At 59.6% G+C, this 22,885-nt stretch overlaps 2 protein-coding genes and 2 long non-coding RNA genes across 13 annotated transcripts in view; 2 read left to right on the top strand and 2 right to left on the bottom strand.

Annotated features, from left to right (window-relative positions):
• Positions 1–1,004: 1,004 nt before the first annotated feature.
• Positions 1,005–4,844, bottom strand: LOC147912402 (uncharacterized). The gene is made up of 3 exons (XR_015549902.1): positions 4,797–4,844; positions 3,545–4,209; positions 1,005–3,401 (listed from the first exon to the last, which is right to left on the bottom strand). It is a non-coding gene; the product is annotated as an uncharacterized LOC147912402 (long non-coding RNA).
• Positions 4,845–5,415: 571 nt separating this feature from the next.
• LOC147912401 (uncharacterized) lies at positions 5,416–12,912 on the top strand. Of its 2 annotated transcripts, none has more exons than XR_015549901.1 (3): positions 5,416–5,543; positions 7,794–7,957; positions 11,982–12,912. It is a non-coding gene; the product is annotated as an uncharacterized LOC147912401 (long non-coding RNA). The 2 variants fall into 2 exon arrangements; XR_015549900.1 differs by lacking the exon at positions 11,982–12,912 and adding an exon at positions 8,404–9,073.
• Positions 12,913–13,703: 791 nt separating this feature from the next.
• On the top strand, positions 13,704–16,996 carry DERL3 (derlin 3). Of its 8 annotated transcripts, none has more exons than XM_087423827.1 (8): positions 13,732–13,858; positions 14,060–14,122; positions 14,194–14,267; positions 14,386–14,479; positions 14,940–15,135; positions 15,282–15,354; positions 15,677–15,767; positions 15,870–16,996. In XM_087423827.1, exons 1-8 carry the CDS (start codon positions 13,766–13,768, stop codon positions 16,368–16,370), a joined length of 1,185 nt encoding a protein of 394 aa, XP_087279953.1. In that variant the 5' UTR covers positions 13,732–13,765; the 3' UTR covers positions 16,371–16,996. The 8 variants fall into 8 exon arrangements, with proteins under 8 accessions (XP_087279955.1, XP_087279954.1, XP_087279953.1 ...); XM_087423826.1 differs by having other exon boundaries at positions 14,057–14,122; XM_087423831.1 differs by lacking the exon at positions 15,282–15,354 and having other exon boundaries at positions 13,734–13,858; positions 15,870–16,092.
• Positions 16,997–18,599: 1,603 nt separating this feature from the next.
• Positions 18,600–22,885, bottom strand: part of SMARCB1 (SWI/SNF related BAF chromatin remodeling complex subunit B1) — a 32,916-nt gene continuing 28,630 nt past the window's right edge. For both annotated transcript variants that reach the window (XM_004443082.3, XM_004443083.3), the window contains exons 8-9: positions 19,335–19,466; positions 18,600–18,920 (exon numbers count right to left, since the gene is read on the bottom strand). In XM_004443082.3, the coding sequence (XP_004443139.1) occupies positions 18,881–18,920; positions 19,335–19,466 (172 nt within the window). In that variant the 3' untranslated portion in view covers positions 18,600–18,880. The remainder of the gene's footprint in view (positions 18,921–19,334; positions 19,467–22,885) is intronic.

Raw genomic sequence — 22,885 nt, 5'->3', positions numbered from 1 at the left:
ATCATCAACTTAGAAAGTAACCCCCAGAAGGGAGCACAGAATCTCGTTCACTCACTTTAAAGGATCTGAACTAGGGCAACGGAAACCCAGAGGAATTCTATTAGTTAACGTTATAGGTACCAGGACATCCTGAAATATTCATGAGGATTTCCGTGTTTTAATTTTTTTTAAAAAAAAAGGCACCTACAGTTTAAAAGAAACATTCACCAGCGTCAGGAAAGAATCATCATCACTCAGGGGGAGGGGAACACAGGGAAGTCATCAAATGGGAAAGAAGTGTAAGATTTGGGTCACAGGGATCTGCAGCCTGCATATGAGAGTGGAACCACATTTATTACTGCTCCACCCCAAAGATGACATCAAAAGCCACACAGCCCAGTGAACATTATCTCTTTCAAAAGCATCAGTTTGGCAAATACTAAAATATTAAGAAATAAATACTTTGCAATCATGAAGAAGTGAATCTTCTAAATTCCCAGTTTTAAAACTAAAGACATCTAGAGTTTCCATGTCATAGGCACCGAAGTGACTCTCCTCCTCGTGGCTGGAGTGGATTCCAGAAGTGACGGACGTCTTAAGGATAAAACTGGAAAGAATCCAACAGTGTTTGTAAAAGGCTATGTGTTGATCCTGAATCTAATCCTAAACTCTGTATCAGAAAATAGACAGAAATGCAGATCAGCGCAACCAGCAGGCAGAGTAACGATGGATCACGATTAATTCAGTACTTTTGCAGGGATATTTCAGGACTCGCATCTATTGAAATTCATCAGGCTTTACCTTTCACGAGTGATCAAAAACAAATACAAAGACATTTGGATTTGTCAAAAAGGTGTGTACCTGTTTTTTTTTTCTTTTTTTGAGGAAGATTGGCCCTGAGCTAACATCTGTTGCCAATCTTCCTCCTTTTTCCCTTTTTTCTCCCCAAAGCCCCAATAGAGAGTTGTATGTCACAGCTGTACATCCTTCTAGTTGCTCTATGTGGGACACTGCCTCAGCATGGCTTGATGAGCGGTGCATAGGTCCACGCCCAGGATCCGAACCAGCAAACCTCAGGGCGCCAAAGTGGAGCACGCGAACTTAACCACTACCCCACCGGGCCGGCCCCATTGTGTGTACCTGTTCTTGACACCAATCTTTGTCCCCCTTCAGTTCACGTGACCATCACCAACCACAATATGCTTCCCTCGGCACATACCACTCACCTGGGCCAAGGTGCCTGAGGTGCTGGTGCCACAGAAGTTCCAGCTACTTAGCCAGGTGACACCTCCAACCTCCACCTCCTCCACTTCTGCCCTGGGCAGGTCAGGAGGACCCCACCAAGCCCTACCCTAGGGGCTCTCAGATGGCTGTCGTGACCCAGTCAAGGGTTTAATGACTTTGGGGGGGCCTAGGATCACCAAGTATGAATACATAAAGAAGCTACCCTCTATGTGCATTATGATCATATCAAGGAACATTCCTGACACTAAAAAGGAAGGATGTTTCCAGAATAAAGGACAGACTTTCCCATGAAACAACAGTTGCCAAGTTTCCATTGATGGGTGTACATAAGAAATAAATCGCACTCACCCACACCTTTCTAAGGGGTTTCCTCCTCTCTGGATGGAGATGATGAGAAACCTACCTCCCAGGGGTGTGGTAGAATTAAGCACAGGGACAGTGTTGGATCCAGTCCCAGCACAGAGTAAGAGGGAAGAAGTGTCAGCCACCTGATTCTCACACACACGTCTCCTCCTGCCCTTGATCTGCTCACTGCCCTCCGGCAGGGGAGACTGTCACAGGCCAGCCTGGAGCAGAGCCTGGTCGCGGGAATCAGGCCTTGGAGAGGCCCAGGTGGGGACACCAGGTCACTGGGCAGGGGCCCCATGGCTTCATTTGTACAACGCAGCTCGGGTCCATCCTGCACACCCACTCAAGCGCTGACCCACTTTATACCAAGCACAGTGCTGGGTGGCCATGGTCTGAGCAAAACAGCTCCTGCCCCTCAAGAACTTCAACCCAGTGAAAGGACAAGAAGTGACGTCCTCAGATAACCAGTGATCATCGATCTAGTACTTCTTATAGAGGTTTAAATAGAGGGGCTGGCCCCGTGGCGGAGCGGTTAAGTGCACGCGCTCCGCCGCTGGCAGCCCAGGTTCAGATCCTGGGCGCGCACTCACGCACCGCTTGTCAGGCCATGCTGTGGCAGTGTCCCACATAAAGGGGAGGAAGATAGACACGGATGTTAGCTCAGGCCAGTCTTCCTCAGCAAAAAAAGAGGAAGATCAGCATGGATGTTAGCTCAGGGCTGATCTTCCTCACAAAAAAAAAAAAGAAATATAAAGAAGCACGGCATTTGAAAATAGTCAAAAGAAATTGGAAAAAAACATAAAAATGAAATCATCTAGCTAAATGAGCGTGGGGGAATGATTTGCTTGTGGAAATCTGGCAGGATGCTCGTGACCTGCGAAGGCTGCTGGCTGAGCGTGCAGTAGAGACAGTGGAACAGAACCATTCTGGGAGGGAACCAAGCACACTGGGGGGACACTCCACCAAGAGCGGGGGCTGTCATTACTGGTCCCCAAACGACCTATTATAGAATCTGACCATAACCAACATCTCCCCGCAGGGGTCATTTTATTCATGGACCCATGTGAGCACCATGTGCTTTGAGCTCTGGAACAGCAAGACGTCAACTGGCCCGCACATATCAGGACCCGGCCTTGGTCCTGCTACCCTGCAGGTGCTCCGGTGCCCACTAGCGAGCCTACCTTCATCTGCCCGAAGCCCATGGTGACGGCAGCAGCAGAGGTGAAACCTTTAATGGCTGACAGGGCAGGAGACGAAGTCCAGCAGGAACCATGGCCGGCCAGGAGGAAATACTGAGACTGCCACAGCTCTGCCCCGTCCCAGAGGACACAGGTGGACGTGGGCTGGGAGAGGGGATGTGTGGGATTGGGGCTAAGGACTGGTGGGTGACATACTGTCTTTGGACTGGTTTGGAGAGCAGGAAAGGGACTTCTCCAAGTGTCCTGGCCTCTAAGCAGAATGGAATAGGGCTAAGGGCACCCCCGCCCCCAAAACACACACACACACACAGGGACAGCCCTTGAAATGCAAAGGAAGAAATGCTGAGGGCAGGGACATCCCCAGCAGGCAGGTGCCTCGGGTGCCCAGGAAGAGCAGAACCGCAGCCCCCACCACAGCAGGAAGGCCCGAGAGTCTTACCCAAGCGCAGGAGCCCATGGCTAACTGCATGCAGCCCCACAGGAAGGCCAGCAGCACAGCACAGGCGGGCTCACGGAAGGTGCAGAAGGAGACCAGGAGGGACATGATGGCCGTGGGGCCCAGAGTTACACCTCGGGAGGTGACCAGGAAGAAATACACGAAGCATCCATGAAGGCAGAGTATAGGCCATACTGTTGGGGAGAGAGAGGGATGAGCACCCAGGAGGTACGCGGACACACACGGAGTCTCTGGTGTAGACGTCTGAGCACAGGGGTCTGTGTGTCCATCATGTACTTCAGGCAAACAAGCGCACACAGGCAGGGTAAACACTCACCCTCTACTATCCATGGGGGTGACCTGCAGTGATCAAGGGACTTCTTTTCTCCCTGCACCCAACTGGGGCCCCGGGTGCCACCTGCGGGAGCACAAAGGCCTGTGAGCTTCTGTGTGAGTGTGAGTCTGAGAAAGCGTTCTTAAGGCTGCGGTGAGTCATCCTGATGGCCCCATCAGGCAATCCAGAACTTGCTGGATTGTGACACACGTGCCTGTGTGTGACAAGTGTGACAAGAGCAGGTACAAGGGTGTGTGTCTCCCAAAGGCAGTCACAGGCTCTAGATTGTAAATCAAGGCTTCTTGGCCCCATGGGGCTGGAACCCTGGGCGCCCCGCTTGTCTGGAGGGGATACTATGCATTTCTACTCTGTTTCTGGGCAGGTACTGAGGCCTGGAGTGGGGTCAGGCCATGTGCAGGGCAGACATCTCACCTGGGGTAGGAGTCAGGCCACCTCAGCATAAACTGGTGACTGGGGAATGATCGTGAGCCTGACAGAGAACCTGGCGATGAAGTCCATCTTCAGCCACTGCACAGAGTAGTGGGACAGCCAGGCGGCGATGGGCAGCTTTCTCTGCAGGGCCGCAGGGGGGCAGCAGAGGCCCGGCTGGGCCAGGCAGGGGCCTGAGGGCCTGGCCTGAGCCAGCACCTTCACAGAAGAGGGCATGCCTGGGGTGGGCATGAGGGCAACACAGACCAGCAGTCAGGGTCCAGGCTTCAGAGAACCCAGCAATAGGTGCTGGTCCAGGGGCATCAGGAGAGGTACAATCTGTCTCCCTCCAGGGGGTCTGACCCAGATGGTTAAATCTCCCCACCTTGCTGGTCTGACAGGAGAAGCCAACCATTGTGCCGATGGGGCCTCAAACAAAGGTGGAGTGTGCCCCCTCCCTGCTCACTGCTCCCCCTGAACCCCACCTGCCCAAACCCTAGGTGCCTTCTCTCCCTCCATCAACGCTGGCCTGGAAGAATATGAGAAACGATTTCTCAATGAGAAGCCTAAACGCTAATTAGACTCCAAGTTTCTCCTCCCGGGAGAATTTGTTTGTTTTTTCCTCCCCAGAGAATTTAACGGGCAGCGGTGCAGAGAGAAGCAGGGTCCAGGGCGCACCCTCGTCTGGCTGGTGGGGTGTGGGTGGGGGGACTGGAGGCCATGAGAGACCAGAGGATTTCCACGGGCGCAACATGGGGGGTTCCACTCAATAAGGGGGGCTGCAGCGCTGGAGGGGGGTGTCTCCCATCCTGAGGCCGCGTCTTACCCAACGCCCATCTGTGGCATTTGCATCCCTAAAGGCGTCCCAGGACTTCTTGTTGGTTCTGGGAGAAAGCCAGAGGCTCCTCATTAATTCAGGGTGCGCAGCATCCTCTGGGATCCTGGCGCCCCCTGCGCGCAGAGCGGACCTCAGACCCCCCCTCACCCCGGGCCCCGCGAGGCTGCTCTGGACGGAACCCGGCCCCCATCCCCGAAGCCCGAACCCTGGGGTCTAAGGGTGGGGACCCCACGCCGGCTAACGGTCCGCGGCCCGCCGGCCCAGCGAGGCCGAAGCGGCGGGGACACGGGTGCGGACGCGGTGGGTGGGGAAACGGGGTCCCCGGTGGAGACGCCCGCACCCTCGGGCCCCGCACCGCCCCTCGCGTCCTCCGTCCCCGAGCGACCCCGGCCCGTCCCCGGCAGCTCGTCCACCCCGTCCCAGGCCAGCCGCCCGCCGCCCGCCACGGACTCACCTGGCGTGTCACCTCAACGAGGTCCGCAGTAACCACAGAGGTACGGAGAGCGAGGGGCGGGGCTGGGGCGTCCCGGGGGCGGGGCGTCTCGGGGGCGGGGCCTGACTGCACGTGTCCTCGGGGCGGGGCGGATCCCGAGCCGGGTCTGGCGCGAACCCCACCGCCGCGGGCGGTTGGGGCCGGGAGCTGGCTCTATGCGCTGTCCCAGACTGGGCTTCGCTGCTGGGCCTGGGGCTCTGCCGCGCGCACCAGGCGGCCCCGGAACGTCCTGCGGACCCTCGGTGAGTGCAACCCCCCACCCGCCACCCGCCGCCACCCCGGGCACAGCCCTCCACGGCCGCGTATTGTCGCCCCCAGAAGCGGCCTCTCGCCCTTCCCACCAGTGGTCAGTGCTGACCCCAGAGTGCCTTGCAGCCCCACTGCCATTCCCTCCCTGTCTCCCCTCTCTGCTGCCCCCAGACTCTTCCTGGTCGGCTCCTGGGAGAGGGAGGCAGGGGCGGCCTCTCCCTCCTCGGGGTCTACAGGGGTCGGCCCACCATTCAGCACCCCGTTCCTGCCCCGGCTGTGACCCTGCACGCCCACTCGTGACCAGAGCAGCCAGGGCTAACCCGGCGGCCCCCACCTCGGAAGGCTGGCCGGCTTTCCGGAACTAAGGGATCCAGAGATCCCAGAGGGGATGCAATAGAGGGGCTGGTGCCCCAGTCCCCAGAGACCAGCCAGGGTGCCCTGGGGCTCTCATCACCTCCCCACCGTTTTCTCAGACCCCAGAGCGCTGTGGCTCAGCTCTCTTCTCCTGGCTGAAGGGGCGCAGCCCCCCACCGGCCCTCTCTCTCGGAACCCCATCCCCTCCCGGAAACCCCAAGTTCCTCCAGCTCCCTGCTGTTCAGGAGACTTCCAGCCTGGGTGACCCAGGCCCAGCTGTCACAAAGCAACCCGATTCTTTCCTATTTTGAGATCTGGCCCTCTGCCAGGTTCACTTTTTCTGATGAACTTTGTGGTCTGGGCCAGGCCCTTCAGCTAACTGTACCATAAACAGCTCTCCCCTGAGGGGCTCCCATCAACTCCTCCTCTCCCTGGAACACAGGCAGAGAATCTGCAGGTAGATCCACATCCTGCCAGGACTGGGGTACTAGTGCTGGAACCTTCCAGAGCCCGGGTGATGTAGCCCCTGGGTTAGGTCCTGTCTTGGTCAGCTAGGGCTGCTGTAACAAATACCATAGACTGGGGGCCTTCAACAACAGGTGTTTCTTTTTCACAGTTCTGGAGGCTGGAAGCCCAAGATCAGGGTCAGAGAGGTCAGGTGCTGGTGAAGATTCTCTTCCTGGCTTGCAGATGGCCACCTCCTCGCTGTGTCCTCATGAGAGGAGGGAGAGCTCTCTCTTCCTCTCCTTATAAGGCCACAATCCTGTGGGATTAGGGCCCCACCCTTATGACCTCATTTAGCCTTAATTAAAGACCCTGTCTCCAGACACAGTCACACTGGGGTTAGGGCTTCCACTCGTGAATTTGGGGGGCACAGCTCCATTCACGGCAGGTCCAGGGCCAAGTGCAGAGACCCTCCGAGTAGGTCTGGAGAAGGGCGGCTTCCTCTCCTGGGCCTGCAGGCAGCCTGCGTGTCAAAGGAGTGCGACCCCAGCACTCCTATCTGCTCAGAGGCCATCAGCTCACGCCCCAGTGGGTTTGGTCGGGGGAGGATGGTCAACCTCCAACAGGAGGTTGACCATGCCCCTCTGTTCAAGGACACCTCCCCAGTTGCTGCTGGGGGAGTGGGGCAGGTGCTGGCCCTGGGGGTTCCCACTGGCTTCTTTCGAGTGCCCCTGACCTGCTCCACTCCAAGGTGGATGGAAGTAGCTTGGTGTGATTGTAGAAGCCAGGTGGCCCAGTCCCTGGTCCCCACTGCCCAGCAGTGTGGCCTTGGGTGCTGCACCTCGCCACTCTGGGCCTCTCTCACTTTCCTGTAGGGTGAAGGGGTGGACTAGACAGTCTTCAAGGTCTCTTTAGGTTTGGGGATGGGTCCTGTGCATCAGTGAGAGGCCGTGGGCGGGATGCGCACACACTCACCCAGGTCCTCAGACGTGCCCTGGGCATGGCTCTCCTGCCTCTGCCTCCTGCAGTGTCTGCACAGCCCAGGACTGCCCAGGAGTGCTCTACATCCACCCGTTGAGCCACTGCCTGCTGACGTGCCTGCCCGAGTATCATGCCTGCTGGCGGATCACGCCCCCCAGGTGTCATGCCCACTTGCTAACATGCCTGCCTGAGTAACATTCTCACTCGGGCATCACACCTGCCTGGTGGCATTCCCCCCTCAGGGATCATGCCTGCTGACTCTCATGCCCACCTGGGTATCATAGCTGCCTGGTCTCATGCCTGCCCAGGTATCACATCCACCTGGGCATCACCTGTATATCGCCTACCTGGGTATCCCACCTGCCTGGTCTCACGCTTGCCCGGGTATCACACCCACCTGGGCATCACACCTGCCTGGTCTCAAGTGTCTTCCGCTCTGTGTCTGTCTCTCCTCTTCTTATAAGGACACTTGTCATTGGATTTAGAGCAACCTGGGTACTTCAGGATGATTTCACCTTGAGATCCTTGAAAATGACATCTGCAAAGACTCTTTCCAAATAAGATCACGTTCATAGGTTCCTGGGGGACATATCGTTTTGGGGGACCACCGTTCAACCCACTACAGGAGGTGGGTACCTTTATTATTTCCCTGTTGCTGCCACTAGTTCACAGTGACCTGGGAAGGGGGTGGGGGTGAGGGATCCTCTCTTCCAGCCCCTGCCCAAGACTGTCCCCATTAGCTCCATGGGGCAGACACGGGATCCCAGAAAACACAGAGACCAGCATGTGGCAGGTAGCAGCTGCACAGGGGTGACACCAAAGTGCCGAGGGATGGCCGGGGTCCCTGGAGGGGAGGGCTCAGGCTGAGGCCGTGCAAGGCCTGCTCCAGGACGGGGCACTGGGTGGGGTGTTGGGCGAGAGGCCTGGGCTGGTGGGAAGGATGGCAGAGGTGATGCCCAGAAATGACGGGTGCAGTGTCCAGTGGTGGGATGAAGAAATGTGTTGGTGCTCACACGTTCTCGTGCCTCTGGGTGTCTGCAGCTGAGCTCCGCTCTCCCCCTCCCCACCCTTCAGAGACTGGACTCCTGCTCCAGGAGCTGCATGGAGCCGGCAGCCTGAACAACACCCTGATGATCCTCACCTCTGGCAATGGGGTCCCCTTCCCCAATAGAGGACCAGCCTGTGCTGGCCGGGCCCTGCTGAACTCTTGCCAGTATTGTCCCCAGAGCACCCAAAATGCTGGGGCCAGGTCAGTGAGGCCTACGTGACCTCCTAGGTGTGGCTCTGAGTCTCATGCAGGTGGTGAGGGGACAGATGTGAACACTTAATGGACCACCACATCCAGACATTGCTCCCCACCCCTACTTTGTGTAGTTCCCAACTCCCTGCGTGAGGAAGGGACGGCTACCCCGTCTACAGGTGCACAGGTGATAGTCACAGAGGTGACGTAAGTTCCAGTGGCAGGAAATGAGGACTTCTGAGTATCCTACCCTTCTCTGTGCTGTGAGCTGTTGCTCAGTCCTTCTCTGTGTTCCTCAGATGGTCCCATTTCTATCGCTCTAAGTTCACGACTCTTTCCTCTGTGTTCTCCATCCTGTTACTGAGCCCATCTGGTGAATTTTGATTGTGGATAATGAGTAAGTCCTAATATTTCCATTTGCTGCTTTGTTTGCATTTGTGTCTGTTGACGCTCCCTGCACTGGGTGTCCTGAGGGCAGGCACTGGCCCTCTCTGATCCCCAGACAGACCCTCCCCTTGGGTGGGGGAACACGGCGGGCTGCAGCCTAGCTGGACATCCCCAGCCGGGGAGGGATGCAGAGGGAAGGCCCTGGGGCAGCCTCTGCAGGCTCCACCCAAATCCTGCTTCGCCCTCATCCTCAGAGCTGGCATTCACTCCAATTCTGGGTCACATTTCGAACATAACGATTTAAAAGAAAGAAAAAAACCAAAAACTAGCTGAGGCGGCCTCTCACGGCCACTGTTTGATGTCTGAGGACTGAACCGTGGGGCTGATTGCAGATGGGAGATTTAAACCATCTTAACAGAAGAAAAGAATGTCCTCGTGGTCGGCTGTTCTGAAAATACAGCTATGCCCACATCTGGAGGGGAGGAGTGGGAGGAGTCAGATGAGGACCCAGGCCTGGGAGAGAGAGTCCTTCCTTAGTGCGTTCTCGCTCACAGGCCCGCACTCATTCACAGGAGAGACTGGCCTCGGACGAGGAGGAAGCCACGACTATCACAGGAAGGGGCCCCTGCCCAGAATTTCTGACATCCCCGCAATAGAACAGAGTACAGCCTTCGAGCTGGAAGAGACTCTACAGATGGACTCTTCCAACCGGCCCATTTCACAGACAGGGACACTGAGGAGGAAGCGGGCAGGGAGTGGCCGGGTCCACTGCTGGCCCTGAGCTGCAGACCCAGTCCTGGAGTCCAGGTCCGAGGCCTGCCCGTGCCCAGCAGACAGCACATCCCAGGGATAGAGAGAGCCTGGGGCAGCCCTTCTGTAGGCGGGACCAGAGCCCCAGAGGACAAGGAGCTGGGAGGGCCAGGCTGGAGTACCAGCGAGGGCTTCCCTCAGGCAGTCATGTCCCTGCAGCACCCCAAACTCAGCCTGTCCCAAACCAATAGATGGTCTCCCTCCCAAACCCGGCCCTCCCCCGGGTCTCGCCCCTCTGCCAAGCGCTCACTAAGGCCTGTGGCTCCCACCTCCTTCACCCATCCACTCCCTCTCTGTCACACGCCTGCCACTGCAGGCCGCTGCCATCCTCCTCCGCTCTGCCCACTGCTTCTGCTCTTGTCCTTTCTTCTTCCAAAGAGCCACCATCTGATCCTAACCTCACCCCCATGCTGGAAATTCTCCCATGGCTCCCACTGCCCTTGGGACAGAGGCCACAGCCCACACGGCCCTGCTCAGCCTGGCCCAGCCCTCTCCAGCCTCACATTGCACACAGCTCCTCCTTCTTGCCCCCACCTTCTCTCTGTCCTTCCATGCCACCTCAGGGCCTTTGCACAGGCTGTTCCCATGGGGCCCAGCTGATGCCTACTCATCCTCGGCCCTGCACTGCCTCCTCCCTCCCATCCCACCCAGAGACCGGCTCATTCCTGGAAACTCCGGGTTCTGCTACCAGACTCAAGGGGCCAGGCCCAAGGCGCTCCCTCTGCCACCGAGGCCTGAGGCAGCCACCTGGACAGTGTGTTGTTCTTACAGTCTGTCTGTGAGCAGCTGCTGCCCAGTGGGTTCCGGATTCGGTGCTAAAAATACCCGTGACCCAGACAGGAAGGGCCAAGGGGACACAGCTCCTCCTGGGAGGGGCTGGCTGGAGCTTCGGTGGAGGCCCACCCACCACAGTTGGGGGGTCCATGTACCGGAAGGGGGTGGGCACTGAGCTCTCAGCCCCTGAGGAAAGGCCAACCGTGGAGGATGCTCAGGGCCTGCACGGGGCGCCATGTGTTGTCAAAGGAAAACACAGCTGCCTCCCACATGCACACTCACTCACCTGTGTCTGAGTCTTCCGGTTCCTTACCACAGGCATGTGCTGCCTATGGAATAAGATACACTTAGAAATTGAGTGCGTGGGGCCCTAACGGAAGATAGGTGAGCTCCGGTCCCCTCAGGGAGGGCTTCCTGGTGTAGGGGGCATTTCCACCACCCTCCCTTCCTCTCCTCTTTAACAGAACATCTAGGCTGGTAGGGAGGAAATGAGTGGATGAATGAGCCAGAGATCTGGGGCATCCCCAGGAGACAGAGTCTGAGTCCTGAAAAAGAGGTGGCGGTGGTGGTGAGGCGTGCTGGAGGGGAGGAAAGGACTGGAGAGTTCCGTGGGAGCATCAGGTTCCATGTGCGCCTGCAGAGAGGCGGTGCAGGCTTGACCCCAGGTGTCTGGATGGTCCCCAGGGCCTGGTGTGTGAGGCCTGCGAGGAGGAAGGCAAGCTTGGGGGCACGCAGGGGGTGCTGTCCTGCCTAGAGGCACTGGGAGAGCCTGGGTGGAAGATTTAGGGGTCCCCTCATTTCCTCAGATCTGGGGATCCTGGGGCTCCTTGCTCTGCAGCAGGCAGGGTCACCAGGCCAGAGCGGCAGCTTGGGGAACTGGGCCCATCGTCACCTTGTCAAGGGACCACAGTCCTCAGCACAGGAGAGAGAAGATAGGCCCAGCCGGCAGGACAGCCACCTGCTTAGGACAGACAGCTCAATAGATATGAGCGTCCAGCACACGGCCTGCCTGCGTCTCTAGGCCCCTGGAACGTGTGGTGCCCAGGGCTTCTCTCCATAAAGAACTGTCTGGAAGTGCCAGAGGGTCGGAGAAGTGGACCTGGTGGGATCTACTCTGCAGGGCCCACCTCAAACGTGACCTTGGCCTGCTTCCCTGGAAAACAGAGGCTGTCCAAGGGGATCCCCCAGCCTGCTCCCTCTGCTGACCTCTCAGCACCCTGGACCAGCTTCTGCTGACCTCTCCTCACCCTGAACCACATGCATATTCCTTCAGTGCTCCCAGCCTCGCCCTCCCTCCGCTCGCCTCCACAATGGGGGCTCCAGGAGCCACTCCCCAGGAGACCCCTCTCAGCGCCCTCGTGGGTCCCTCATTCCTTGGGATCTCCCTGAGATAACTTTCTCATCTGCTTCTCCCCCATTCTGTCTCCTCGGGGGACCTCAGGGCCGGGTCCAGAGCATCCCTCATCGTCCACGCTCACATCCACGGCTGAGCTCCCACGTTGGTGAAGACATGTCCGTCTGGGCTCTTCCTCTCCCTCGTGCCTGCCGTTGTCCTGGTCACAGGGACCTCGTGCACCGACGGTCCTTCCCGGGCCACATCCCCCAGGGCTTCTCCCTGCTCTCCTCCTGAGCCCTTTCCTGCTCAGCTCCCGCCCCACCCCAGCCTCCCCAGGTCCCCCTGGCTGGGTCTACCTTCCCTCTGTGACTGCTGTAGGTCGACTACCCAGTCCTGGCCTCTTCTCTTCTCCATCTAGCCTCGCCCCTTGGGCATCTCATGCAGGCCCAAGGCTAGAAAGGCCACTGGTCTACTGATGTCTGACACCCACATCTGGAAAGCCTGCCTGACCTCTACCCCAACACCACGCTTGGATTTTTCCAGACAAATGTCACACAGACACCCCGAACTCAGTGAGGCCAGAACAGGACTCCATCCGCCCACCTTTTCCCCAAGTGTTCTCCATCTCAGCAAGGGCCACTGCCTTCCATCCGCTCTGTGACTCTGGCCTCGAAGTCATCCTTGCCTCCTCCCTCACAGCTCTGTCCAGTGGGCCGGCAAACCCACATCCCACCCCTCATCGCCCTCCAGGCTCCACGCTGCCCAAGCCACCAATGTCCCTTGCAGCCTCCCCCTGCTCACTGATTCCTCTGGCTGTCCGCTGTCCTCACAGCGGCCACAGGGATCTTTTTAAAGTGACAACCGATCATCACCTCTTCACAGAGGCTTCCCAGACCTGCCATCTAGAATGGGGACCATGACCGGATCTTCCACCCACCACGTGGCTGTTAATTCCATCAGCGCACTGTCCTGTCTACACTAGCTCTCATGTTAGCACAGGCCTGTGACTGCCTGTCTCCTCGGCTCCACCATGAGGGACAGCATCTCTGTTGACTGCTGTGTCCCCAGCATCCAGAACGGTGCCTGCACACAGTCGGTGCTTAATAAACGGTGGACTGTCTTCATTAGAATGAATAAATGGAGTTTCTCTTTCCACCAAAATAATGAGGCCTCTCCAGCCTGTCCACTTGCTCCAGCCGCCTCAGCACCCGCGCTCCTCACCCTCATCCCCTCCTTCTCCAGCCCCAGGAAAGACTCCCACTGGAGCCGCATGTTCCAGCCGGGCCCTGGACGTGCGGGGAATTGGGACACGCAGCCGAGTGCCTCATTTGCGTAGGTCAGGTGGCACCGTCTCCGGTTCTCAGAGGGGTGAAGGACCGGCACGGGTCACCCGCAGCCCCAGGGGGACGACAGAGCCGGGCGGCCAGACTCTGTCTGCGAGTCCCGCACGCCCGGACGACGCCCCTGCGTGGCCCCGCTCTTTCCCGTCACGCTGCTGGATCCCGTCTTTTCTCCAGTAACTGGTAGTCTTGGCCCCGCCCCATGGTGGCCCGTGGGTCTTCCCTGTTGGTCCTTGCCAGCTTGCCGCGAGGAGACCAGGTCGTCATTGGCCACACGTTCTCCCTCCGCGCCACCACAGCCACCACAACAACTGCCACATGTTCAACCGAGGGGCCTGCTCATTGGCCCGAGTCTCGACCCGCCCTCGTCCCCGTCCCGCCCCCGGCTCCCCGCCTCCTCCTCCTATTGGCTACCTGGCCCAGGGCCCCGCCCTCTAGCCTGGGCGCGCTTAGCCTGCGACGTCGATTGGCCAAAGGCGGGCAGGCGGGGCTTGGAGTCAGGTTAAAGAGCGCGCAGGAGGTCCGGCCACACGGGCGTGGGAAGGTTCAATGGCGTGGCGGGGGCTGGCGGCCGAGTTTCTGCAGGTGCCGGCGGTGACGCGGACCTACACCGCGGCCTGCGTCCTCACCACCGCCGCCGTGGTGAGGCGGGCGGGTGGGCGGGTTGGTCGTCGCCATGGTTACAGTCCGGGGCGGGCGTCGCTGTGGTTACAGCCCCGAAGGGGAATCGCCATGGTTACAGCCTGGGAGGGGGCGTCGCCATGGTTACAGCCCCGGGGCGGGGCTCGCCTTGGTTACGGTGGATCCCGGGCAGCCCCTGACGCCCCTCTGGTTCCGCAGCAGCTGGAGCTCCTCAGCCCCTTCCAGCTCTACTTCAACCCGCACCTCGTGCTCCGGAAGTTCCAGGTGAGGCCGCCCCGCCCCTGCACCTGCCGCCCCGCCTCGCCCGCCCCCGCCTGACCGCGCGCCCCTCGCAGGTCTGGAGGCTCGTCACCAACTTCCTCTTCTTCGGGCCCCTGGGATTCAGCTTCTTCTTCAACATGCTCTTCGTGTATCCTCCCCGCGCGGACAGGGCGGGGGCGAGGAAGGGGCGGGCGGGCCCGGCGGGAGGCGCCAGGAGCGGGGAAACTGAGGCCCGGCCCGGTGGCCCTTCCTATACGGACGCCCAGGTTCCGCTACTGCCGCATGCTGGAGGAGGGGTCTTTCCGCGGCCGCAAGGCCGACTTCGTCTTCATGTTTCTCTTCGGGGGCGTCCTCATGACCGTATCCTTCAGGGCTCTGCAATCTCAGGCCGGGCGCCTGTGGGTCCAGACTGTGTTGCCGTGGGGCCCGACTGAGCGCCCAGCAGGGGAGGGACTGATCCGGTCACTCCAGCTTAGGAGGCACTAGGCGTGCACCGTGTGCTCAGTCCAGGTGCCAGGGCTAAACCCTCAGTGCTGCGCACAGAGTACCACAGGGGGATGCAGGAGAGCCAGGTGGGGTGCCTGGGGGCTGAGCCCCGCTGCTAGGAGCAGGAGAAAGTGGGGCAGGGAAGGGCAGTGGTTGGAGGCCGGGGTGAGGTGGAGAGGCGGGGCAGATCCCTGGGGGCCTGACTGGAAGGGCACACTGGATGGGGGAAGGGAAACCAGTGGAGGATGGCAGGGGTTGAGGAGTCAGAGGGCCCCCGGACAGGGCTGAGGCCGGCACCCGGGGAGGGCCTCCCAGCACCTTGACTCGGGCCCAGCTGCTGGGGCTGCTGGGCAGCCTGTTCTTCCTGGGCCAGGCCCTCACAGCCATGCTGGTGTACGTCTGGAGCCGCCGCAGCCCTCGAGTGAGGGTCAACTTCTTCGGCCTCCTCACCTTCCAGGCGCCATTCCTGCCCTGGGCGCTCGTGGGCTTCTCCATGCTGCTGGGCAACTCCATCCTCGTGGACCTGCTGGGTGAGCCTGCCCATCCATCCAGCCCACCCCAAGCTGGCTGGCTGTCACCTGAGGGTCTGTGGGAGGCCACCCCAGACTGGCTGCTCCGCCACAGCCCTGCCTCCCACCCGCACTGGACCTCTCATCTGTCCCCCTCCCCTCCCCAGCGTCTCTCTTCTTACAGCCCCTTGAACAAGCCAGCCAGCCTGTAGGCTTCACATCTTCAGGCCTGACCTGCTGGTGATTGTGTGGGTCCTGACCGGGGTGGGGATGGGTGGGTCAGGGTTCCCGCCACGGCTCCTGCTCCTTGGATGTCCTCAGGTCCTCTCCTCCCCAGGTCCTGCACACTTCTGGGCCCTGTAAGCCTGTCCTTCAGGGCCCGCCCCGGCCTGCCCTGGGCTGGCAGTGTGTGCAGGACACCGGGCACCTGGGCTCTGGGGCCTGAGGTTACTCTGAGCCTGGCTGGGCCTCCAGGGCTGTGCATGGAGGCCTGGCGCAGGCTCTACTGGCCCCGGGCTCTGGACTGTGGAGGGTGGCCTCGGCATTCCCCGGCTCTCCCCAGGGATTGCCGTGGGCCACATCTACTACTTCCTGGAGGATGTCTTCCCCAACCAGCCTGGAGGCAAGAGGCTGCTGCTGACCCCCAGGTTCCTGTGAGTGTGGGGATGACAGCCCTCCCCCTACACTCCCTCAGCCGGCTCCCCACCCTGTGGAGGACCCGGCTGGCGTCAGCTCAGCGTGGCCCCTCCCCACAGGAAGCTGCTACTGGACGCCCCAGAGGAGGACCCCAATTACCTGCCCCTCCCCGAGGAGCAGCCGGGACCCCAGCAGCAGTGACCCCATCCAGGGCAGGGCCAGCCCCAGGAGCCCGTGTCCCGGCCTCTGGCCGGCCTCCACCCCACCTCTCACCCCTGCTTGCAGCAGAGCAGTCTGTTCTGGAGGCTGGGCCCGTGCCCAGGGCCCACCCGAATAAACAGAATGACCTGCAGTCTCTTCGCCCACAGCACTGCTCCCCTGCCTCGGCTGGCCACCCCTTTCCATGCTGGGCAGGGGCTGCTGGCCTTGACCCAGGGCCACCAAGCCTGGTCCTGCCCTGCCCTGCCCTGCCCACCCTCTGCCCTTGGGGTGGGGCTGGCCCAGGGCACAGCTCTACTCCCGCCAAGCCTGGCCTACCATCTCAGACCAATTGTAAGTGGAAGGATGGGAGGCCCAGAGAGGGTGACGAACCTGCCCACGGTTGCCCACCAGAGCTTTGAGCTCACAGAGGGTAGACGGGGAGTTCTCATCTCAGCCTTGCTGGTGCCTTGATGGGCCTTGGGCAAACTCACCTGTGCTGGGCCTCTGCTCCCTGCCAGTCAGCGAGGGGCTGACCAGATCTCAGTGGCGGGGGCTAGGACTGGGCTGTCTTGGTTGTGCTGAGCCCGGTCTGCAGGGCTCCTGTCTATGATGCCCTCAGGCCGATGGCTCACTCAGCCCCTCCTGTCCCTCACCAGCCACCGACAAGTGGACATTTGTCCCATTTTCAGGTGAGCAGCTAGTAGACTTGGCCAAGGCCCCGTGGGGTCAGGTGCAGAGGAGGGCCAGGACTGGGTCCTCTGCCCTTTCTGTGACCCCGAAGCCTTGAGATGTTTTCCCACAGCAGAGTCCTGTGACTGGCTGAGCAGAGAGCTCTGGGAAGTTCTGTCCCTGCCGTGTTTAGCTGAGGACTATGGGAGCCTTATCTGACCACGCAGCTCACTGTTCTCTTCTGTCAAGTGGGCATCAGACGACCTGGCCAGCTCTCCTCCTTGTCCCCGACCTGTCTGAGTTATGGTTTATCCCTGGAAGGTCAGCAGCACGGGGCTCCTCCAGCCACATGTCGTGTTCACGGGTGACAAAAGTATTGGCCATAGATTTTGATTTTGGAGTGATTTTGGAGTGAAACCTTTTGAAGCAGCAGTGGGCTCTGCGGTGCTGTGGGCCAGCCGTTTCTAAAGGCCTTCCCAAGGCCTCTCCCCGCAGGTGGGCCGGCCTGCCCAGCGGGGTTGAGGCAGGCAGAATTCGTTCTGTCCGGCCAGCTGTGGGGGCCCAGGACTGTCCCCTGCCCCATGGACTGAGCACACACCTCAGCAATGGAGCCCACCACTTTCCTAGGTCAGCCGGGCCTGGGCCTGCAATCTTCTTTGTTCAGGGCCTTCCAGTGAAGCCCAGCTGTCCCCTTGCTGTGAGGTTCCAGCAAGTTCCACTCCTGGACAAAGGGCAGGGGTTTGAGGAGCTGTCACATCCTAGGATGTGCTCCCAGGAGCTGCCAGCCCAGAGGGCCAGGCCCATCTCCCCCTACATCCTGGCAACCAGGATCCCCAGTCCCTACTCAGAGCTCGGCCTTGCCCAGCGTGGGGCTCTGCCTGGGAGCCAGGAGTCACAGGGCCCCTTCTCTGCTCCCAGGGAGCAGAGCAGTTGTGACCCTGAGCCCTGCCCTGGCACGGAAGGGCCTGCCAGCAGCTGAGGGAGGTGCCAGCCCGGTACCAGGGGTCCAGGCCCGTTACCTTCAGTAAGACTGCCACTGTGCACCCAGTTCACCAGGTCCTGCTTAGCTCAGTGAGGAGACCCACAGGTGCGGCCCTCATGGATCCCACGTCCCTCCTGTAGAGTGGGGACATTTGCACGTAACAGACGAGGATGCAGAGGGGACAGCAAGCTCATCAGAGACAGAGCTGGGCAGAGGCCAGAGCAGGGCTTCCTTCTCTCCACCCCACCCCAGCCCCCCAGCCAGCTCTGGGCTGGGTGTGCTGCTCCCCGTGCTTCCTTCCTCACAACCGGCCCGGGAGGGGGAGCTGGCCTGGGCCACAGCACCAGCCAGCAATGGAGACGGGCCCCAGTCCACCTGTTCTGAGCACGCTGCTGGGAGGTGCAGGAGAGTGGTACGCACATGCTGGTGATGTGCACGTGCACACCAGCCCACGTACTGGAGGGTCTGAGTCTGGCTGCTGCAGCTGCTGAAACACAGGCTGGTAACGTCCCTGCAGTGCCCACACAGGACAGGGCCTCTGCAAGGGATGCCAGAGAAGCCACGATCCCGCCTGGGGGCGGCCTGACCACCTACCTGGACCCAGCGGAGCCCAGGGACAGCAGGGGAGCCTGCGGCTGCTTCATAAGCAGCAAAGGGGGCGGGGGTGGGGCTGTCACTGAAACGCAGGTGGGCCCCCTGCCCTCTGAGCCTCTGGACCACACTCCTCATTTCTCCCTCTGTGCAAGGACGTGTGGAGCACGGGTCGGGGGTGGGAAGTGGGAGAGCCTGAGGAAAAGCAAGGGCTGTGCTCTGACTCAGGTCTTGGGTAGCTGAGAGCAGGGCCCTGGAGCCCTGTCACCCTCTACCTGCCCACCTGGGATCTGAGGCAGAGAAGGGCAAGAGGCCTAGCCCCCCAGCCTTGGCCACACACCACCCCCAGCCAGGCCCCGCTCCTTGTTCTCCCCATTCTGATTTTTATGCCACCGCGTGGAAGAAATGGAACACGACCTGTTGCCTTTTATTGAAAAAGTCTTGCTAGCCCTGCCTGGGGCTCCTATACAACAACACGACCCCAAACGAGGCCTCTCCCTGACCAGAGACCAGGGTAGTGGGGACTGGGGCTCAGCAAATGGGATGTGTGCCCGGGGGAGGGTGACCTGGACAGTCCCCTCCCCCGTGCTCCACAGGACGGCTCTGGGCTGCCCCGTTGCCAGAAGATGAAGGAAAGACGGGCTGACCTTCTGAATACTCCTTGGGAGCCAAGCGGCAGTGGGCTGGTTACCAGGCTGGGGCAGTGTTGGCCAGACGCCTCATCCGCCTGCAGGAGGGGAGAGGGCGGTGACCCAGGGCCAGCTTCCAGCTCTGGGTGGCTGCCCTCCCCCAGGGATCTAGGGCAGCCAGGAGCAGGAGCGGGGACAGAGACAGGGCGTGGCAGGTGGGATCCCCAGCCCCTGCCTAGGCCGGGGCCTGTCTGCTGCCTCTGAGGCTGCCCTCTGTCTTGACTGCTCAGGCCCTGCCCACCTCTCCAGGGGTCCTGACACCTGGGTCTGTGCTGTGGTCAGGGAAATGCACCCTAGGGGCTGGACGGGGACTTGTCACCCAGAGGCCTGCCTCTGGAAACACAGGTCCCCTCCTCCTGAACACCAGGTCAGTGGGGAAAGGCGATGGTCCCACCCTGCCTGGAAGACAGTGCCTGTGGGCAGGGCCAGCTGCAGGGGCCTGGGGGGGGTACCTTGTGTTCCTGTCCTGGTCACGGATCTTCTTTTCCATCTCGGCGTCCGTCAGGGTCTCCAGCAACGGACACCACTGGTCAGCATCGCCTGTGTTCCGGATGGCGATCTCCACCGTGGGCAGGGGGTTCTCACTGTGGGGCGGAGAGAGGAGTACCTGCTGGTCCACGGAGCAGCAGCTGGAAGGCCCTCAGAAACCACTGTGCACGCCCTCTCGCCGCCTAGCAGATGGAACAGGGGAGCCAGGGCATGGTGGGAAGGCCCAGGCCTCTCCTGCCTCCTCCTCTGCCTCCTCCCCCCCGGGGCCGTTTCTGTGCCCAGTTCCTCAGAGAAGCACGCCTGAGAGGGGCGGCCAGAGATGTTCCTGTCACCTGAACCTCAAGGCAGAGCCGCCAGGACCTCCCCTGGTGACAACAGTGCTGCCCTCTTGACCCCGGGGTTCTCTTCAGAGCAGACTCTCAACAGGCCCTTTGCTGCTGCCTCAGAATCCCTGGGTCTGCGAGACTGGGCAGGGGTGTTCCCTGTGGAGGTGCTTCCCTGGACAGGACAATGTCGCTGGGCTAGCTGTCACCACTGGACCTGGGGGAAGGGGAGGGCTGTCTGCCAGTCTTGGTGTCCAGGGCCAGGACCTACCAATCAGGAAACAGATGGAAGTGAAAGGAGACCAAGAGGGTCCAACCCAGAGTCCTGGACGGCTCCTCACTGAGGGCCCTGGGCCGGCTTCTCCTGAAGGTTCCACACACTTGCCCCTCAGCCCACTTCACTGGGGCTGAACTAAGCCCGAGAGGCTGGGCTCTTTGCTTAGAGCACAGAACTCGGCCTCAGAACCCTCGTCCACTGACCACTCCACCCTGGGGTCCCTCAGCGATCGCCCCACGGGCCACCTGCGCCTCCTCCTGCCCGGTGGACACACAGGGGGGGTGGGGTCAGCCTGGGCGAAGGCGACGAAGGCTGGGGGGTGCTGAGCTGCCTCCTCTCTGGGCCTTGGTTCCAGGTGTGGGGGCAGGAGGCTAAAGAGGCCCAGAGGCCACAGCCGCCAGGAGGGCCCATGTGCCCCCCACCCACAGGGTTGACCCCCAAATCCCCGGCCTGGCAGACACGCCTCAGAGTGTGGCCCTAACCATGGTCCTCTCTCGCCCCTTCCCGCTGTCCCCCCTCCAGCCTCCCCGGCCCCTTTTCTCCCTCCTCCAGCTGGCGGCCTGCTCCTCTCTCCTGAGGCTGAGCCCCCAGAAGGGCCGCCCTGCTCTCCCACAGCCCCGTCAGGAGTCTGCTCCCCGCAGCCTGGAGCCCGCACGCCCCGTGAGCTCTGGGAGGAGGGAGGGCAGGGAGGGCCCAGGGGAGGCGCCTGGCAGACACTGATGGAACAGAAGAGGACGGGATCCCGTCGGGGCAGCATTGGTTTTGATACCTCCTCTGGAAAATGGGGAAAATATCACTGCTATGAAGGATTTTCAGAGAATTACTATTATTAAAGCAGCCTACATACATCCAGGGAGGGAGCTTCCTAGGGGCCAGGGGCCTTGTCACACTGCAGCCTGGCCCAAGGTCACGTGAGTGGTCGGCTGGAGAGGAGCGTCCACCAGGCCTGAGAGCAGAGCCCCTACTCCTCATGTCACCAGCCAGCACGTGAAGGCCAAGGGCCAGTTCCAGCCTCCGTTGTGCTGCTCTCCTGCCGGGGTCTCAGACCCAGCGAACGCACAGGACACAGCCCAGAGCTGCCCCCAGCTCCCCTGCAGAAGCAGGGCTCACCTCTTGCTGCTGAAGCTTGGCCCATGGGGTTCTCACCCACAAGGCCCAGACGCCCGGGCTCTTGCTGGTGACTCAGAGGCCAGTGACCGGGCAGCACCAGTTCCCACCAAGTAGTACCCTGGGGTGAACCCCTCCTCAGCAGCTCCTGACAGCTGTTCTCCAGCCAGCGCGGTGGTTTGGCAATCCAGGAACCGCTCAGCCACAGACCCAAACATCATTCCTCACCTCAAGGGCTCCCAGCCTACGTCCTCGGGAGGGCAGACTTGAAAGGCACCAAGGCCATGCCAAGGGGAGCAAAACGTTTTCGTCTTAACTTAAACAAGAGCTGGTGAGTGCGCCCTGGAGGCCCCTTTGTTTACCTCCCCTTGGCTCTGGAAGATTCCAATCCAGTGGGTTTATTCTAAAATAAGAACTGCTGGACCCAAGCATGTAAGCATGGGCCTGGAGCCAGCAGGCCTGACTAGGGTTTGGGGGGACATGTGGGCAGAGAGCCACCCCACCTCCCAGCCCTCCAAGGGGCTTCTGATTCATGGGCTTTAATGTCGCCTGGGACCCCAGATGTTCCTACAGCCCCACAGTGTCCAAGTGAGGACCCAGAGCCCAAGCAAGGGAAGGCCATGTCTGAGGTAACAGAGGGACCAGGGCCGATGCTTACAGTATCTTGAGGTTCATTTACAATGTGGTGTCATTTTAATGACCTCATGTGATTTAAGAGGCCAGCTAAGGAGCATTAGTAAGCCCACTATACGAATGAGAGAACGGAGACTGCGAGGGGAAACGGGCTGCTCACAGCCTCTCAACTGGAGCAGGGGGCGGCAGAACTTGTCGTCACCCTCCTGTTCAAGACCAACTTTCAACTAGGGTGCCAAGTCCACTCAATGGGGAAAGAGCAGTCTTTCCAACAAATGGTGCTGGCACAAGACCGTGGATTAGGCAACGGTTTCTTAGGTATGACACTAAAAGCACAAGCAACAAAAGAAAAAATAGATAATTTGGACTTAATCAAAATGGAAAACTTTTGTGCTTCAAAGAACACTGTTGTGAAAGTGAAGAGACAACCCACAAAATGGGAGAAAATATTTGCAAATCATATATCTGATAAGGGACTTGTACCTAGAAAATATATAAAGAACTCTTACAACTCTTTACAATAATAAAGACAAATAACCCAATTAAACAAAGGACTTGAATAGCCATTTTTCCAAAGAAGACATACAAATGGCCACTAGCACATGAAAAGACGCTCAATATCATTAGTCAGTAGGGAAATGCAAATCAAACCCACCATGAGATGCCACTTCCCCCCTACTAGGATGGCTAGAATCCAAAAATCAGATAACAAGCGCTGGCGAGGATGCAGAGCAACCGGAACCTCACTGGGCTGGTGGGAATGCAAAACGGTGCAGCCACTTTGGAAAGCAGTCTGGCAGTTCCTCAAATGCTAAACCTACTTACCACATGAGCCAGCAATTCCAGTCCTAGATTACACCCAGGAACTGAAAACAGATGTTCAAACAAAACTTGTACAAGAATGTTCACAGCAACACTATTCTTAACAGCCAAAAAGTGGAAACAACCCAATGTCCATCAATTGATGACTGGATAAATAAAATATGGTATATCTATACAATGAAGTATTATTCTGCCATAAAAAGGAATGAAGTTCTGATACAGGCTACCACATGGATGAACCTTGAAAATGTTATGCTAAGAAGCCAGCCACAAAAGACCATATATTATATGATCCTATTAAGTATCCAGGACAGGCAAATCTATAGAGAGAATGTAGATTAGAGGTTGCCCA

Source organism: Ceratotherium simum, chromosome 35, assembly GCF_057802395.1.
Source record: "Ceratotherium simum simum isolate JZ-2026a chromosome 35, ASM5780239v1, whole genome shotgun sequence".
NCBI lineage: Eukaryota > Metazoa > Chordata > Mammalia > Perissodactyla > Rhinocerotidae > Ceratotherium > Ceratotherium simum.
This window is presented reverse-complemented; position numbering and strand designations above follow the sequence as displayed.

Excerpts from the sequence above, each read along its gene's own strand:
- DERL3 (XM_087423826.1), top strand. The coding sequence starts at position 13,766 with ATGGCGTGGCGGGGGCTGGCGGCCGAGTTTCTGCAGGTGCCGGCGGTG. Across the intron at positions 15,136-15,281 it reads CATCCTCGTGGACCTGCTGG|CGTCTCTCTTCTTACAGCCC; the intron begins GTGAGCCTGCCC and ends TCCCCTCCCCAG. Across the intron at positions 15,355-15,676 it reads TCTTCAGGCCTGACCTGCTG|GGATTGCCGTGGGCCACATC; the intron begins GTGATTGTGTGG and ends GGCTCTCCCCAG.